The sequence below is a fragment of the Trachurus japonicus genome, chromosome 10, assembly GCF_045865225.1.
Source record: "Trachurus japonicus isolate A0001 chromosome 10, Traja_1.0".
NCBI classification, from domain to species: Eukaryota; Metazoa; Chordata; class Actinopteri; order Carangiformes; family Carangidae; genus Trachurus; species Trachurus japonicus.
In genome coordinates, this window is record NC_140916.1 from 16,677,329 (window position 1) to 16,696,417 (window position 19,089).

At 42.1% G+C, this 19,089-nt stretch overlaps 2 protein-coding genes across 3 annotated transcripts in view; one reads left to right on the forward strand and one right to left on the reverse strand.

Moving 5' to 3' along the window:
* Window positions 1-5,298: 5,298 nt before the first annotated feature.
* Window positions 5,299-14,560, forward strand: scyl1 (SCY1-like, kinase-like 1). Its single transcript, XM_085789643.1, has 18 exons — window positions 5,299-5,579; window positions 6,726-6,866; window positions 7,610-7,732; window positions 7,837-8,063; window positions 8,188-8,278; window positions 8,997-9,152; window positions 9,417-9,575; window positions 9,759-9,866; window positions 10,232-10,345; window positions 10,463-10,618; window positions 10,726-10,914; window positions 10,999-11,074; window positions 11,175-11,372; window positions 11,920-12,068; window positions 12,202-12,276; window positions 12,426-12,746; window positions 13,733-13,811; window positions 13,910-14,560. The coding sequence occupies exons 1-18, from the start codon at window positions 5,472-5,474 to the stop codon at window positions 14,032-14,034; spliced, it is 2,595 nt and encodes an 864-aa protein (XP_085645769.1). The 5' UTR covers window positions 5,299-5,471; the 3' UTR covers window positions 14,035-14,560.
* A 1,787-nt stretch (window positions 14,561-16,347) lies between these two features.
* LOC146979668 (phospholipase A and acyltransferase 3-like) overlaps window positions 16,348-19,089 on the reverse strand; it is a 22,353-nt gene continuing 19,611 nt past the window's right edge. The window contains exons 1-5 of one of the 2 annotated variants that reach the window (XM_085789649.1): window positions 18,738-18,942; window positions 17,722-17,775; window positions 17,397-17,496; window positions 16,945-17,228; window positions 16,348-16,678 (exon numbers count right to left, since the gene is read on the reverse strand). In XM_085789649.1, the coding sequence (XP_085645775.1) occupies window positions 16,541-16,678; window positions 16,945-17,228; window positions 17,397-17,496; window positions 17,722-17,724 (525 nt within the window). In that variant the 5' untranslated portion in view covers window positions 17,725-17,775; window positions 18,738-18,942 and the 3' untranslated portion in view covers window positions 16,348-16,540. Of the gene's footprint in view, window positions 16,679-16,944; window positions 17,229-17,396; window positions 17,497-17,721; window positions 17,776-18,737; window positions 18,943-19,089 lie in introns of those variants that run through there. The other variant, XM_085789648.1, reaches the window with a different exon arrangement.

Below are 19,089 nucleotides of genomic sequence, written 5' to 3' on the forward strand. Positions count from 1 at the left end.
CTGATCTTACAGAACAGTCCAAGGAAGAATGCAGTCAACCTAGGACAACACAGGAATCAGCCTGCCTTTATGAAATCAACCTACATGCAGTTTGAACAGAAGGAGTCAGGTTGCTTCTTTTTGATGAATATAGATTGGTAACATTTATCCCTCAGCCACTCGCCCTTGTGCAACTGTGCAGGCGGCAGGTCGGTCACATTTTTAATGACTTGGAATCGCGCAACTGTGCGATTTTTGTCCCAAATTGAAGTGGCTGAGGAGAGCTGTGCATGGTGCAGCTTGAATTTGGTCTGAAATGCAGCGCAAATGTGTTGCCATAGTTTATTATTGGTGCATTGGTTTTGTTGGGTTGTATCCCTATACTTCTCTTCACAGAAATCAGAGTGCAAGACTGGTTCAAGCACAAGTGAAGTCCTTTAACCTGGAGCATGTAGTAAGGTGCTGGCTTAACATGTTCAAAAATTAACATCTGCAATGTCGTAGTTGAAGACTGACATCTTGGAACTGGCTTTATGTTAACCTCAAATCATCAGTAATGACAATGCTTTACTAGCATATTCCTCTTTGGCCAAGGGGCCCTATTGCTTTGCATCTTAAAAAAAACATAAGATGAGTAGAACTCGAATCTTTTGAGTATTGTGTGGTGGGTGTGTTGTGTAGATCACTCTTTGTTTCAGATCATTCTCGTCTGTCCACTCCGATCTCGCCTGCCTCTGAATGCAAAGCCATCTGTGGAAGCTGTCAGCGAATATGAGTGTGGCCCCCCTGAATGAAGTACCAACCCCCCCCTGTGCGCTTGAGCTTAAATCTGAACCCTTGACGTCCTTCGCAGAAGCCCCGCTCTCTGTGTGTTTGTGTGTGTGCCTTTTTTCTTTTCCCTTTTTTGGTTTCTCAGGTCAAATTGCCTTAAAAAATTGTCTGTTTGTCATCTGGGATGGCCTAACCTGTGATGGAGCACTGAGAATCCAGTCACATTAAGATCAAGAGCTGCAAGCTTGTCTCGCTAATACTGCATCACTTCAGTCTCATGGGTGCTAAGTTAAGTAATTTCGGTTCCCTTGATTTATTTTATTCTTTCTTTTTTTCTTTAACATACCATGGCTTAAATGTGTAACTCAACATGTTGCATGCACATCAGCTCTGCATAACATTTTACTCGTAATACACGACATGATCATGAAGTCGTTGTCAAAACATTGCAGTAGTGTTCGGTCAGGGGTTTTCTGGGGCGGGGCAACACTTCTCTCTCTTCCTTTCAGATTTCTCGTTCAGCTTATTTTGGTACTGGGCCGGGCGGCTAACCCCCTCTGCAGGGAGTCGTGGGATATCTTGGTACAGCCCGCTTCTAGGGTACAGTCTTATTACGTCGAAGAATTGAGCTTCGCTGAGGAAAAAGATTAGCTGTGGCAAATGCTGCTACGCCATGTGTGCGGTAAAACAACCATATTGACAAACTTGATCACATCCGATAACTACTGGTATTTCAGTGTGGGGGTTTATGTGGGAGGGGTGGGGGGACGGGGAGGCTTAAATTGTCTGTGTTCTTTCCATTACAGCCGTAAACTTGTCACGAAAGCCTTCAGTTCTTTTGACCCGCGAGTCCTGCCGAATTACAAAGAGAGAACGGCTTTGAGTATCACCAGGGATGCTGGTATCGTGGCTTTGTTAATATGTGGATTCAAGGATATCGTGGAATCGTCATGTACCAATGCAGTGTCGATGTGGGGAATGATGGGGATTGGGGAAACCAGTTGTCTCTTTCTTCTAGTTTCAGCCTCGTGACCATGAGAAATCCCCACGTGGTGACAGGATAAAATAGCAGCCAGGTGTTAAGGGTTTTCTTTTCCTGGAGGAACATGCTCTTTGGGTACTGTTCCTCCAGGTTTTGCTTTTTTTCCCTTTTTTATTACAGCAACAACAAAAGCAAAAGACTCCGGTGGTGGCACTCCGATACGTCGGAACGGGGTTCAAATCCCCGCGGTGTCCTTTTGTATTGCTGTGTGTGTGAGGGAAGGAGGGCAGAGCTAAAGATTCAGACCTTCAGTCAGAGTTAGACGTAGGATGAGGTGGACTGGTCACCATGTTGGGGTCACAGGCGTTAAAGCCTGGGCAAATGATCACAAGTAACAGTGTTTCTAAAGCATTTAATTTGTTTTGAAGGTGTTTGAGGGGGAAGAGAGGAAAAGTAAAACTCCCAAATCATTTCTAAAGAGGGGTTAATAAGGCTTCTGTTAACTGGGTCCACGTTACATTAGAATACATTGAATTATACATTAACCTTAAAAGAAATGTGTAATACATGTACTTCATGTACATTTTCTGTTCGTAAAGTTGTGAATGTGGGGAAAATGCAGAAAGCCCCTCACACTGGACTTTGATGTATTTGTAGATAATTGTCATTGAGGTTTTTTTTTAGTGCAAAGTCTTGTCTTGCAATGTCTTATGCCTCTAATAAAGAGAAACCCATTTGTCAAATGCACCTGTCAATGTGAGTTTTAATGTCAAGAGCTTGGAGCTGAACATGTTGATCCCAGTGGTGAGAAGTTTTATGCAAGACGCACCTTCGTAAACAAGTTTATAAGAACATGACCTTTGCTCAAATGGGTGAGAAACTAAGTTGCATCACAAGTCACCATAACTTTATTTCCATAGTAGAGCCTTGACGTGCCGTCATTTATAGAGCAGTTGTCATTAACACCTGTGTAATACAATTACCACAGCATAGTAATTTATTAAATTGAGTGGTTAAAATGTATGGATAATTAACATAACATGGAAACAAAACAATCCATTATAACAATTCAACATTGGCCCTTGGAGATAAAAACTGAGGTGGGGGACTGTTGAGCTCCTACAGGTGATAATTCAGCTAAAACATTTACAGATTCACCACAATCCTAAAGTGAAATGCTGCCTGTTGCCCTCTGTGAAGTAGACGGGGCTGATGTGCCCTAAACTAGTGTTGTGACGTTGACGAACGAACCGATTCTATTGAACGGCTTGTTAACATGAACGATGGGAACCGAGTCACAGATGGGAACCGTTCGTTTTTTTTTTTTTTTTTAACATATCTGAGTGTTCATAACAGTCAATTGAAGCTGCTCCATTGGCTACGTAAGTGGCGTGCAAACTTAGATATTAGTGGGATATCTAATTTTGTATTATTTTGTTCCAAATCTCACCCCATTATTTCCAAGATAAAATGAGTTACCACCAGGCTGGCTTCTTAAAACTTAATAAATATTTAAAAAATCAGTCAAATGAGCCAGTTTTTTGAACGGCTCTTTGAAAGGAACGGCTCACCAAGATCCAGCTCCCGTCAAAGAGCCATAAATCCCATCTCTACTCTAAACACACACACAAATGTAGTTGGTTTGCCACTTAGTTGTTATGAAACTGCAGCACATGCACGTTAATGAATAGCCCCAAATGAATACAGATGTTCCTACTGAAGCTTTGAGCAGTTTGGTGACTGATCAACTCCTTTAGGGTTGTGTCATGCTATTTAGAGCTACACTACTCGGATGAATTTTCAAAATGCACTATAACCTTTACAGGTGAACTTAATTTGACCTCTAAACTTTTGAATGTCCAACTGTTCAATGTCCCAGTACCTTTAACATGACATGCTGTTCACATTTTGACTGAGACCAAGACGACACCCAACGGTCCGTCAACAGCACCTGGACATGTGGAGGCTTCAGACGGGACGTTGTCAGAGGGACGTGTCCACTGAGCTCAGTGTCACAGCAGGTTGAACAGAGACTGGAAGAGACACAGACAGGCAGAGAAGTGGAAATGCCCATGATATAATATAACTGTAGCCAGAACTTTTTACATTTTCCATAAATTTCACCTGAAAGTCAAATATCAGTAACGTTTTGTGAGCATCGTATAGTGAATATATTGATCCTATAGCCAGGTAACGTCAAGTCATGTGTCATGCCCAAACATGATGTAAAGCACTTTGATGAGATGTAAATAAAGTATTGATATTAACATTAATATTGTTGTTGTTGTGACATTTGTGTTGATCAGCCATTTATTTAGACAAGTTGTCATGTTACTGTTGTAAAACTATTATCTATTATTGAAATACTACATATTGACCCCTATCAGTGGTAATTTGGGACTAAGATTTAGACTAAGAACAACTTTATTTATCCCAAACTGGGCAATTCGGTTTACAGTCTACTAGTCGCAAAAACAAACACAGAGACAGGATAACACACACTTCATCAATTCACTCTATCAGTGACATGAACCTAGATGTGCCGCTGTACTCAGGGCATTAGATAAAATTCATGACTGAGAACATGGTCAGGATGACCCACGACCTGTATGGCTTCCTTGGCCTGGTTTAACAGATTTTTTGTTGTTGTATTTTTTTTTAGGTTTAAATGACATAATTTAATGAAATTATATCAGACCAACTGACATCTAAGTTCATCTTTCTATGCCACAAAGAAAAACATTTGTTTAAAGGGAGTGTTCATCAAAAAGAGAGGAGAATATGTGGGTGTAACCTTAGCTTGAACATTAAATTAAGAAAAGATATTGAATATACACTGCCCGTCCAAAAAAAGTCACCACTTGGATTTAGCTAATAGGTAAGAGCCTCTCATTGGATAATTACTGCATGGATGATTATGTTTCAGCTGGCAACAATTTTTATTATGAGTAAATGGTGTGATGTATGATGACGTGAATGTGACTGAATGGATGAGACCATGTATGGATGAGTATACTTTTTAATTTAACTAGAGTATTTAATTGTTTTATTTTTATGCTACTGAGCCCAGCATATGAGTGCAATTAAATTTCGTTGTATCAACCATACAATGACAATAAATCTCTCTTTAATCTCTTTAATATAACCCCAACTGATGCAGTCTCATTGTCTGAAGACATGGAAAAGGTCAAGCAAATAAAACATGTAAGGAGATTACTGAGACTAAAATTGGGTTAAGAACTGTCCAACATATTATTAAAAACTGGAGGGAGAGTGGGGAAACATCATCTTCAAAGAAGAAAGTGGTCTAATGTGACCACAGAGTCCAGACCTTAGCCCTATTGACAGTCTCTGAAAAATGAATGCAACTCTGGATGAAAATAAATGTTGTGACATGGCAGAAGCTTATGAAAACGATGCCACAGCAAATGCATGCCGTAATCAAAGCTAAAGGCGGTCCAACGAAATATTACAGTGTGTGACTTTTGGACGGGCAGTGTATTAAAGATATTAAATCTGGTCTGAATTAATCACCTTCAGTCCCCCACCAGCCTGCTGCTGCGGAACCACAGCGCAGAGACTCACACACAGTTTCCCCCCGGACCCTTTTCACATCCGGACCGTGTTTCTCGCTTTGCTCGCTACTAGCAGCAGCAGGTTGTGTGTGTTGTGTCTGTCCGTCGGCTCACTGCTGCTGCTGCTTTGCTTGTTTGATGAGGTGTGGAGGACAGAGGAGGAGATGTGGTCCTTTTTCGCCAGGGATCCGGTCAAAGACTTCGCCTATGAACTCCTCCCGGACTCGCAGGAGAAGTCCGGCATCTGGACGCTGCACCGGGGGAAACGAAAGGTGAACGACGGGACAGACGGGACAGACAGACCGCCGATTAGCATTAGCATTAGCCGCTCCGCCTCAGAGGCCTGCGTCTTAGTCAGCGTTTAAATACATGATACGACCTCATACGGGCGTAGTTAGGACTCAGCTGGGCTTGTGTTTATCTCCTCTGTGGGACTCGGTGGTTGTCAGCGCTGATATCCGAGGTGTTTTCAGTGATGATGCTCCGGGCTCAGGCTTTGTTTACTCGCCGAGGCAGGCAGACACCACCACGTATTTCTCGCCACGTCACCGGGTTTTTAGCCGCGTTAACAGCTCTTATTTGTGTCGCGTTCAGGCTCATGATTCACTCTGAGCACCGATGTGTGGCCGCTTATTATCGATAAACCCTCGTGTACCCTCATTGCATTGATTTGTGTAGCTGAGGAGCTGGATAAAGTCAGACAGAGACTCATCCCCATCACTGCAGGGCCACTCAGTCACAGCCCGCAGCAGCTTCCGGTTTTCACGATTACCCCTTGAATATGATGTTAACTATGACTTAATTGTATTATTTGTTGTTATTATATATTAATATTGTTGTTGTTATGACATTTGTGTTGATCAGCCATTTATTCTCGACAAGTTGTCCATGTTACTGTTGTAATTACTGTTGTGATATAGCCTAACAAATACATATTGACCCTCGTTGGTGGTAATTTAGTTTAACACATTTTTAGTATTTGAGTATTTTTAAGGTTTAAATTACATAATTTAATGATATTATATCAGACCAACTGATATCCAGTCAATTAGGGGTCTTTTGGGCCACAGCCCTCATCAATCTTTCTTTGCTACAAAGAAAAACATTTGTTGAATGGGAGTGTTCATCAAAAAAACAGGAGAACTTGTAACTTTAGCTTGAAGATTGAATTAAGATATTGAATTTATCTGTATAATATTATAGTATATAGAAAAATATATACCACTCAGTCACAGCCCAGCAGCAGCAGCAGCTTCCTGTTTTCCTTATTACCCCCTTGAATAGGATGTTGTAATGTGACTTTATTGTATTTTCAGATCATATCTGATGCAAATACACTAAGCAGTGGTGCACAAACGCATAAAGTGTGTCTTGTCAAGTTATGTGACTGAGTTACACCCAAACCTGTGTCTCCTCAGACCAGCGGAGAGCCGGTCTCTGTGTTTGTGTACGAGGTAGCACAGGGCACGGAGCAGCAGACCCAGCTGGCCAAGGCTGCCTTCAAGCGTATGAAGACCCTGCGTCACCCCAACATCCTCGCCTATGTGGATGGACTAGAGGTACGTGTGTGTGTGTGTGTGTGTGTGTGTACCCACTGTCATCGTCTGTAATGTATTGTTCTGTCATGTTATTATAACATAATTAGTTGTGTCTCATCTCCATTTGCTCTTCTCTGCCTGTTTACGTTCAGATAGAGGTGAGTGTGAATAACAACACAATAGCTGTAGTAAGTAGTTTACAACAGAATGTATCAGATAAGTTTCCTTATCTTGACAAGCGTGTACTCAGATTATCAGATAGCTAGCAGGTTAATGTTGTGCACTTGAAATTGGTGCATCTGTGTATTTATTGTCTTCCTCCTCATCTGTGTTTGGATGTATTCAAATGGTTGTATATTCTTACTAATATTGATCACACTGTCTGAAACTGAGCAGTAAGTAGGAAGTTGGTTGGACAATAAGATTACAGCCTTGATCAAAGAGTTTTTAGATCTCACTGTTTACACACAGCTGTGTTGTTCAGGTAATGAGATTCAGTACAAACTTTTTATTGCCTTTAAATGGAAAACTATGGTCATGAAATAATAATACTAGTTGTTTTCTGAAACAACATTAGATTATACAAATATAAATGAGTAATTAAAACGGTAGTTGTTGACATATCCCTAAATGTTATATCTGAAGACTGTTTAACAGTATATTGATATATATTGTCTATTATAAATTTGATATTATTTTTTTTCTTGTCTAGTGTCTTTGCCGTGGTCAAAGAAACAAGTAGTTAATCTCTTTGGTTGTCACAGACGGAGAAGAGCCTGTACCTGGTCACTGAGCAGGTGACTCCTCTGGCCGTCCACCTGAAGGCCCAGGCAGAGAAGACCAGCGGGGGGGAACTGGAGATCTCCTGGGGGCTGCACCAGATTGTGGTAAGGACGGGACAACCAGGGCGGTGTCAGTGTCAGTGTGTCTCCTCTCTTAAACGGCTCAAACTGTTTATTTCACCTCGGCCGTTTGCCCCCCGCTCCAACAGAAAGCTCTGAGTTTCCTGGTCAACGACTGCCACCTGCTTCACAACAACTTGGGTGTGGGGGCTGTTTTTGTGGATCGAGCTGGAGAGTGGAAGCTCGGAGCCCTCGACCATGTGGCCCCCGAGCAGGGCGACCCCAGTGGGGTGTCGCTCCCTGCTCCAAAGGCTGTTTACCCAGATATGGAGAAATACGACCCACCAGAGATGTCCAACAGCAGCGGGGAGAAGTGGTAAGAGAGGGGTGTTTAGAAATATACAGAGAGGGGCAAGTCAGGACAGTCAAACATTAATCAGGAAGAAAACAGAAACCTGGTTTGCTTCTTTTTGACTGAACGATGTGAATGTTTGTTGCAGGGCGGGGGAGGTGTGGCGGCTCGGCTGCCTCATCTGGGAAGTGTTCAATGGGCCGCTACCTCGTACATCCTCACTTCGTTCGCTGGGAAAGGTGTGTCACCTTGACAGTTGTTTTGTGTCATTTCTGAACAGTTGTTGTAGTTATAGGAAATTAATTTCCATCCACTGTTCATACTGAGATATTAGGGGCTGTTTTTTTTTCAGCCATTAAACTTTTGCAGATGAGGTGATGTAATTAAAAGAGTCAAACAGTGAAACAAATGTAGGGGACATAATTGAAAGTATAGCATTTTTCTTTATTTCATGTAATAATGTGAGACATGTTGCAGTGTCCTCGTCCTCATTTATTTGCCAAGTCTGTTTGTAATATGGCAGATGTTGCTTTTATTGATAGGCCAACCTTTCTACTTCAATAGAGCGTAAAAATCTTTTGAGATTCTTTTCAACTTTTCCATGTTTCCATTCAGGTATTTTTTATGCAGAAATTGCAAATGCACATAAAAAACAAGTAGATACAATTAGATGAATTATCTTTGTAGCTTGTTATTTATATATATTTTTAAAGAGTTGCCACTTGAGGGACAGCACAGTCTTGGGGTCGTCAGGACTTCATTTCACTGCTTGTTGTAAGAGCACTCTGACTATGTATGTGACAAATAAAGAATCCTGCAAGAGAAACTATGAAACATCAACTTGTGATAAAAAATTATATGTTAGTCTAAATCTAATAAAAGAAACTTTTATTTGTGACCTAGAGAAGTGTTGCTCACCGAGTCGTGTTCTCCCTCTTGTTCCCTTTGGACTCTCAGATCCCCAAGACTCTGGTCCCTCATTACTGTGAACTGGTGGGAGCCAACCCCCGAGCGCGGCCCAACCCGGCACGCTTCCTCCAGAACTGTAGAGCCCCCGGGGGATTCCTCAGCAACAGCTTTGTGGAGAGCAACCTTTTCCTGGAGGAGATACAGGTCCACAGCCTTGAATAAAGCCACAGCTTAGATCTCAGAGCTACAGACAAACTCCACCAGTATAATAATAAAACATAGGAAATAAATTCCTGTCAAAATGTTCTGTATATATGTTGCATCAAACAACGATATATCACAGCTCTACCATTTAGTCAATGTTTTGTGAAAGTCACGTCTTACTGTTCTGGTAAATTATGTTTGTGTACAGTAGATGGTATCACATCAATAGTAATCAAAGAATCTCCCTGAATTGGCCCTGTGTAGATCAAGGAACCAGCGGAGAAGCAGCAGTTTTTCCAGGATCTGAGTGAAAATTTGGACTCTTTCCCCGAAGACTTCTGTAAACACAAAGTTCTGCCTCAGCTGCTCACCGCCTTCGAGTTTGGCAACGCGGGTGCTGTCGTCCTCACCCCGCTCTTCAAGGTAAACCCTAATATAACCTCCCTGTGCACCTTTCACACCTTACGAAATGTCAAACAATATTTACCAGTGAATCCCCCGTCAGATCATTAATCAGATCACTTAGTGGACACGTTGTTTCAGGCTTTATTTGAAGGTGACACCTTTATCTCTCCAGTCTCATCTCCATCTGTCTGTGTGCACCAGGTAGGGAAGTTCCTCTCGGCAGAAGAATATCAACAGAAGATCATCCCAGTCATCGTGAAGATGTTTTCATCCACAGACCGAGCCATGAGGATACGACTGCTGCAGCAGGTGTGTACTTGCCACAGGCACGTTCACTCGTGGCGGTTAGCTTCACCGTCCATGAAGGACTTCAAATGAATTTCAAAAATACCTCCAAGCAAATCAGAGCAGGATTTTGTAGAAAGGATGACACATTTGAATGTTTGAGCTATGATCAAGCGTCTCAGATCTTTTTAAAATATGGTCTGGTTTCCCAGAAGTGAGGTGGGTGTTATACAAGGAATATTATAAAGGAAATAGTTATTTAATCTCCTTCTTTTGTGACTCATTTAAAATCATCTAGTCTGTTTCACTGCCTGGAAATAAAACGCCAGTGGTAAAAAAACACAACCTTTACTGTTCTTTTTTCCTGTGTGTGTGTCTCTGTCTCTCAGATGGAGCAGTTCATTCAGTACCTGAACGAGGCGGCCGTCAACTCGCAGATTTTCCCTCACGTTGTTCACGGTTTCACAGACACCAACCCCGCCATCAGAGAACAGACTGTCAAGGTAATTCACTGAGCACAACCACAGACCAGAAGGTGTCATCACATATTACCCGTGTTTTAGATGATGTCAACTCGCTGTAGCCGCTCTTCTCCTAATTCTCCTCTCCTCTCCATCCAGTCGATGTTGCTGTTGGCTCCCAAACTGAACGAGACCAACCTGAACCAGGAGCTGATGCGTCACTTTGCCCGGCTGCAGGCCAGAGACGAACAGGGTCCAATCCGGTGCAACACCACTGTCTGTCTGGGCAAGATCGCCTCCTACCTCAACGCTGGGGTAAAGCACACCGACGCCAACGCCCAACACTTCATTTAATGCAAAAAAAAATATTTCAAAGTACAGCAAAGAATCTGCTCAAGATTAGATAATCTCTCTCTTCACAGACTCGACAGCGTGTTCTGGTTTCTGCCTTCTCACGAGCAACTAAAGACCCGTTCCCAGCTTCGCGCTCCGCCGGCGTGCTGGGCTTTGCCGCCACGCACAACTTCTACAGCCTGACGGAGATCGCAGGCCGCATCCTCCCCACCCTCTGTGCCATCACTGTAGACCCTGATAAGAGCGTCAGGGACCAGGTACACATGATATTACAGGCTATTGTTCATGGTGCTGCTGTACTTCTCCTCAGGATCTTCATTTATTGTCTCTTTCTCTGTCAGGCATTCAAAGCCATCAAGAGTTTTCTTTCAAAGCTGGAGACTGTGTCAGAAGACCCCACCAAGCTGGCTGATATCGGTATGTGACATGTGATAGCATTTTACATCTTTGTGTATCTTGCTCTGCTTCTCGTGAAACTAAAACCTTGAAATGCTCTCACTTCTCACTGCTCCTGCAGAGAAGGATGTGGCGTCATGTGGTCAGGCTGCAGGAGCCTCCTCTAGCTGGGCCGGCTGGGCCGTGACCGGCATGTCCTCGATAACGTCGAAACTGATTCGTAACGCTCCAGGGACAGAGGAGGCTGCAGCAGCTGAGGGCAGCGGGCCCCCCAACGCCACGAGCCCCACTACCGCTACGGATGCAGCACCTGAACCTGGTAATGTTGTCAGGAGTGATTCACTAGAAGAGAAGGCCGTTTTCACTTATTTTTCAATCCTCTCGTCAGCTCCGAACTCACTCGTCAGCGTAGTTTTCCACACAGCAGACATTTGACTCACATGAAAGAACAACAACAGTCTCAGTAAAGATCAGTGGGCGCTGTTGTTGGTGTGTTTTTAAATCAATGGAAGGCAGACGGCTGATGTAACGAGGCGTTACCAAAAAAGTTCCAGGTACTAGGGGCTAGTGGAAAAGCAAAAAAAGCTAGTAGTGCCGTGCTGTAGCCTACTGCAGTAGTGGAAAAGCATCATTAGTGTGTCCCTTTTTTTTCTCCATCTTTTTATTGGTTTTTAAGCAGTTAAACAAAGTGAAAATTGCATGAATCAAACTATTTGTGCAGAGTGACGTCCAACTGTTGGCTCTGTATTCACTGTGTCCTTATTTTGATAGCAAATTATAATTCAGATATTATTTAACCAGAACTGTTGTCTGGTCACAACAGTGCTGCCCAAAACTTAAATATCTTGTATTTCTTCCTTTCTCAGGTTCTGAAGAGAAAACTGTACAATCCTCTGCGAGTCACCAAGCTGCCTCTAGTCGTGCCAACCAATCACAGGGTCTTGAAGTAACGGACAACGATGGCGAGCCAGTCGGGGATCGCTGGGATGATGAGGAGGACTGGGGAAGTTTAGAGGTCAGATTTCATAATTTTCCACATAACGGGAAATTGCTAATTCTTATAAAGGCAGATATGAGTATATGAAATTATATTACGTAATCATGATTTCAAATTTCATAAATTGCTTATTTCTTTTTCTGCCTGGAAGGACCCAGAGAAAACTCAGACGGAGACAGATGACTGGAACACCGACTGGTCGGGAATGGCATCATCTAAAAAGAAGGTCAGTGGACAGAGGAGTAAGGGTCTGTGATTGCCCACCGCTCTGTAGAAACCTCAGAGTCCAAGAACCTGGTATTAGGTGCTTTCTATGTTGTTTCATTTCAATAAGTCACCATTTCAATCTTTCATCATCATCTTTTCAATATCCAGGTCGGCCGGTCGTCCTCCTCCATGACGGTGAAAAAGCAGAGCTCCGACTGGAGCAGCTCGGGCTGGGACGCTGACGACAGCTGGTCCAACGAGAAGGAAGGCCAGGGTCAGAGCTCTGCCGGCGAGGAGGGCTGGGGCAACGACTGGGGGGAGGAGGAGACGGACACAACACTGGTCGATAAGACGCTCCCGCTGCCCGAAGGGGTGCGGTTAGCCAGCGAGTACAACTGGGACAGCAGCAACGCGTCGAAGGGAGTCAGTCAGAACGACCTGTTCGCCAGCGTGTCCCAGAGAAACACAGCCGGCACCGCGGCCTCGACGGTGAGGACAGAGGCAGGCAAAACACAGAGATTACATTTAATTAGTGTTTTTTATTAGTATGTTAGAAATTGTGGCTCTTAAAAGTAAAAAGAAAAGGCTTCTATATGATGCATCCTAACTGATCTGATTTAAAGGGACATTGTGTAACTTCTCCTGTTATCTATTCACGAAAATCGATTATTTCGTTCAAAAGTACGTTTTTCATTAACCAGTAATCCCCCCCATCAACAAACTGAAGTGTTCCTTTCAGCTCTGAATTTGTCGTTCATATCATTCATATCTACATGGAGCGGGTAAGCTCGGTGCTGGCTGCCATGTCGTGTCGCCATGTTTTTACGTTCAGTGGCAGCGTGACGGTAGGAAACCACGGAAACTCAGCGGAGACACCGGAGCTGTCGGCTCAGGTCGAGGTGGCGTCTGTGAAAAGTCACCGCGGTAACGCAGTGAGGAGGAATGGAGCGTTACACTGATGCTGCATTCACCTGCAGTCGGGCAGACGGCCGTCGGTAACAAACCAGATGTCATTTTAGTCACAGAAGTCGAGAGAAAGCCGGTAAAACGTGGGTCAGGTAAACAATACGACATCGCCATGACAACATATTGTCACGTGTATTGTTTTGCCTCGTGCTGACGGACCACTTGTTTACATAGAGGCTTGTTTATGCCGTTACGTGCAGCGGCTGTCGTTCGTCTGCCGTCTGCCCAATTTCATGTGAATGCAGCATGAAAAATACGATTGAGTTGCTTGCGATATACAACTGCAACGCTAGATAGGAGTATTTCTTACACAATGTACCTTTTAATGGTTTGTTCAGTCTGCAGCGTCAGCTGATGAGCCGAAAAACTGTGTTAAATGAAATGTATGTAATAGATGTAGAGGGATGGAGGAGGACAATTAAGATTAAAATTCTAGTAATTTCATAAAAAGTAGATCTGATGAATAAATAGTCTGCTAGAGATTAAGTTGAGTGTTTTCTCCTCGTCAGACTGGAGACGGCTGGGCTGCAGAGCCCACAGGAGACTGGGGAGCGGAGGAGAGCTGGGAGTCGGTGGATGGGAGTCAGGGTAAGTCTCTCAGCCGTGTTCACACTAATGCTCAATTATTCTTGTTACCTTAGTGACCGTTAATTACTCACTGTTGGTCTGTTTTTATTTCTGCCCAGGTCTCAGCAAGGCGGAGCTTTCCAAGAAGAAACGAGAGGAGAGGAGGAAAGAGCTGGAGGCCAAACGAGCAGAGCGCAAAGCCGCCAAAGGTCCTCTCAAACTGGGCGCACGCAAACTGGACTGACGGGGGGGGGCGACGGTGGTGGGGGGCGGAGAGGGAGGAACATGGACCGCAGCCGCTGATCCCAGAGCAGCAGGAGGACGCTCCGACATTCCACATGTAAAGGACCAGAGAGAAACGTTGAGAGTGGTACTGGAGAAGTTGCTTCTGCTGAGTAGATGAGCTCAGATGAGATCGGCCTCTAAAGAACTGACAGATGAGAGGAAAAGCAACAATCCAGTGGTTTATAAATGCAGAGGTGGTGGATGGATGGAAGAGCTCAGACAAAAGAAAACAAAACCCAGAGACGTGAAGCAGCACAGAGCAGCAGCCCTGACAGAAGTGATTTGAACATGTCGCTCAGCTTTTCTTTTTTTTCTTTTTTTTTCAGTACTCATCAAGTTACACCTGTAAAGTAAATTTATATAAATGGTGCATCTTCTCTTAAAATGACATGAAGAAATAACACTTTTTAAAAAGAAGAACAGATAAACATATATAACAGAACTTAAGAATCAAACGTATTATTAAACTGAATGTTTTTCAGTGCGCGCGCACACACACACACAAACACACACACACAGTGGATATGAATGTTTTAGTTCAGCTTTCACTTAACTACAGAAATAAGATGTAACATCAGTCCATGCATGCACTTGTGTATCTGTGCGTCCAAACGCTTCGTGGCACGAAAATTACAAATGTGCTGAGTTTACTTTGCACATCTACGACACCGAACTTTACCGAACTGCACTGGCCTGACAGGTGAGTCGCTGGACTGATTTCAGATCTGTAAATGAGAAACGTGCACTGCAGACACGTAACAGAGCAGCTGGCCCACAGACATACGTTGGAAACCATGTTTCACGGGAAAATCATTTTGTGCATTCAGACACAGTTTCCCACATGTCCCATGAGGTTTAGTGCCTTGGTGGAGGGTTAATGAAATCAGAGTTTTATTTTGAAGGGTCGTGTTCTACATTTGTACCTGTATAATCCTGCAGATCTCACCAAATCTATTGAGGATGTTTTAAAGACGTTAACTTTTAACCCAGCAGGTATTTTAGTAAGGATCGGGTGTGGTCTGGGCAAAGGAAAAATGATTTTACTCTTTTATTTGTGCCTTTATTTAATTACAGATGTGCTTAGTAGAATCACAAGAAGTCCCCAACTCTCCTGAGGCTCCTCAAGCTAGTAGACTCTGTTTCCATCAAACCTTTCAGTGCGACCCCAGATCTCCTTTTGGATACAGTGTTGTTAGATTTAGTGTTAGATTACAAAATGCTGTATAGATAAGTCAGCTGACACAATCAACAGCCATCGTCAGAGGAGCTAATGTCCTGTTATGGGCTGGTCAGGTCAGGAGCTATGCTGAGGTTGGACGAGATGTTTTACAGAGAATCCAAATCATGTAGCATGTGAGCTATTGTAAAAATAAAAATATGTTTCTTCCTTACATTAGAAGACTGTGTATGTGTTGGGTCATCCTCACTTCTAAATGACAATAATTAACATCAAATAGAAATGTATGACCTCAGGTATGAAGTCATTTCACAGGTGAAAGGAAGTGTTGTGAAGCACAGGACCCAGCAAGGTGGATCAAGAAGAGCTTCATTCCTTCATGGTTCAAGTTCAACAAACAGGTAAATACATTTAACCTCCGCAGTAATTGTATTTATCTGTCTATCTATACACACACATAGGAAAATTAAATAGTAAAAGTGCAAATGACCAAAAAAAACTAAAAGGTTTCTACATCTGTCCCACAGTTTACAGTCTTTACAGTATAGAAGAAATATAAAAATAAAAACAAGGTAATTATGTTTTATGACACTCCTGGGTTTGGTTTTCGTATAGTCTTTATGGAATTTACATTTGCATGAAATATGACTTAAGACAAACAAATAAAGCTAATTGTTCCAATACAATGATTTCAAAACTTAAACCATCATGATTTCACACTTAACCATTTGCATTTAAAAATATCACCACTTCCTCATTAGTGTATGAATTAGTGAGTTGTGTGTTGTCTGAGGTCAAAGTGAGGTGTCATTACTGTTGCTGTACTGATCAAGGCTTTGATCTCCCTCTCAGGGTTTTTTTTTTTTTTTTTGGTCTGTGTTTGCTTGTGTTTTGTTTTTTGTTTTATAGCCTTTGTCTTTACTTTTCTTACTTCATTTATTTCATTTAACAATGTCAGGTGGTGTATGCCTATTTTGTATGTAGGTTTTTGTGTTGTTTTTTTTCTCTCTTCTATTTTTTGTAAAAAAAAATTTAAAAAGTGAAAATAAAATATTCAAAAAAAAAAAAGTGAGGTGTCATTTAGAAATGGCTTAGTAATAATTAAAAGGTGTAAGTGAGGTGGAGTGAGAATGGCTTAGTAATAATTAAAATATGTGCTATATATGATGCCCTTTGAGTAAACAAGTGAAACTAAACATGCAGTAGTGAATGTGAATTTACATTTTTTTTAAAACAGTACATTTTTGAAAAAAGAAGTCCAGAGGGATGATGACAGTGATGATGTTGTCTAGTCCAGTTTATCCAGTAATGTCTTGGTGTAAAGTGTTGCACCAGTGGCTCCTAGTACTGTCCCTTCTGGTCCTATTAATGTTCCTATCACTCCTCCAAGTACTCCTGCACCAGCTACTAGTGTATACTTGAACACCTGCAATGACAGACAAAAGACAGACACACAGTGTCAAGAAATGTTTTCTTTTAGCTGTGTTTCTGTAACCAGCTGCCTTCAATGTTTATGTATTAACATTTACAGTTCAACAAACCCGGTGCCATGACCTTTTCCTGAAAGTAACAAAGTAGATTTTGTACCTAAACCAAACTTTGGTTTTTTCTTACAACATGCAACAAAACGATGGTGTAGGCTAGTTGGGGAGTCAGCTTTCTAGAGACTAAATCCAAATTGAGTCCACCTACCTGCCAAGATCTGCTCACACCATATCGTAGCTTGTTGGCAAAGTGCTCACAATTGAACTCTGTGAGATGGTACACCATGTCCTCACCCACCAACGAAAGAGCCTCTTTAACAATTTCTTTAGCCGGCCGAGGTGTGCGTGTCTTGTCCAATTTGTTATTTACTCTCCACCTGTCGTTGCCCACCACATCCTTAAGTCTCTGTCTCTTTACTTTGCCTTTTCCCTTTTTTGTCTGTGAGCTGGAGGAGCTGGAGGGGCTGGAGAAACCAGACGAGCTGCTGGAGTCTAAATGAGAAAGAAATCAATGAGTTTGATTTGGAAAACAATGTCTAGGTAACATGTTTCAAGAGTTTTGTTCATCTATTCAGTTTATTATAAAATGTTGCTTGGTTTACCAAATAATCATAATCTGCAGCGGTCCACACTCTGCAAAGACGGTAAAACACAACTCACCGAGGTTCACCAGGTGGACAACGAATCCATCTCCAACATACACAGCCCAGTGCTGATAACCGATACGGAAGATTTCGATCAAGTCGCCAGGTGAAGGGTCCTAGGAAAACAAAAAATTAAGTCATTATGCCTCTGGTGCATTGCAGCATTTAAACTCCTCCTTCCTTTACTTGTGTTTTTTCAATTTTTTTTCTACTATAACTTCCCTCTATTTTTCATCTTCAGTCTTCTCATGATCTACTTAACTTTGATTTACATAAAAAAAGATATGTTGAAATAGTTACCATTTGATGTTAAACTAAATAATAATACTCAAGGGACTCACCATAGTTTGAATCCAAGATTTTTGTCTGTGGGTTGACTGCGTCAGAATTGGCACCTGGCACCAACAAATCAAGACCAAATATTGAGCCATTGACAAGATCACATTCACATTACGTCTTAGCTACAGCTACATCCTTAATGCATCCTTGACATCCACCCTCCCTTTCGACAATAGGGTGCCGATTGCTATGTCTAAGTATGAATTCACTCTACATCATCATCATTTCCATGTATAATACAATGTCTTGTTATGTTTGAAATAATTTAAAAATACACAAGAAAAACATTGTTCCTTCACATTCACTGTTTCATATTTTGTTGTATTGTCATATAATATAATATAATATAATATAATATAATATAATAATGTCCACATGCAGCACTCTGTACCATTAAAGTGAAGTTTCATCTAAAGATTGACAATTGAATAAACCTTTTGCAAATACATGTAGCCTAAAAATGAATCAAATGTATCATATCTACATAACAGTTGAATAATTACTCGAATAATTATGTTTCACGACCTAATGACCTAAAATGTTTTAAATCAAGTAGGTAACTGTTTAATTTTCTCCATATGTGGTGATGTGAATAGGGTAGTTTTAGTTTTTTATTAGGCTATCACTATCACTTTATCATTATCATTCTCAGTGTTTTGACGTCCAGTAAAAGGATGTGTCAAAATATAACTCTGTAGCCTACTTGGTAGCTCTTTGAAGTCTGACTGGTTTCTGCTCCGGTGGGCAGACCTGGGGTCAGACTACCTCGGGTTTGTCCAGTCCGGTCTTCGACGGCAGTGAAAACTTTCATGGAAACTTTATTTGGAGGCACCCGCCCACAACTGAAAACGAAACTAAACGGAGGAATAACGGGAAATGTCTTTTAATGAATTTGTGCCTTTACCACTATGCGAAAAAGTTAGTAGTCTTTTCCTTTTTGACAATTTAATTCAATTAAATTTAATAATTTGGTGTCACGTAGCCTATGCCATCCTACCCACGACGCAATGTTTCTTACCTTTGGCGGTGAGGCGTTTAAGGACTCTCTTTTGTTCGGCGCTGATCAGAAACTTTTGAAAAATCGTCTTGGCAAAAAGACAAGAACATTTCTCTGCACAACCCAGTCTCACAATAGGTGTAAAAATGTAACAGAAAACAAGTTCACTCCTCGACGAAACGAAGACAGAAAGCAGGTCTGCACAGACCCTTGAGGGAAACTCCCAATGCCTTGATAAAAACTTACAGGATATGAAGGCTACATACACCCTCTGTGTGAAATATGATAAAGACACGTGAAACATGACGACCACCATGGTCTGTTAAGTTTCATCACTTTTTTAGCCTACTAAGTAGGAAACAGGTCCATGTAT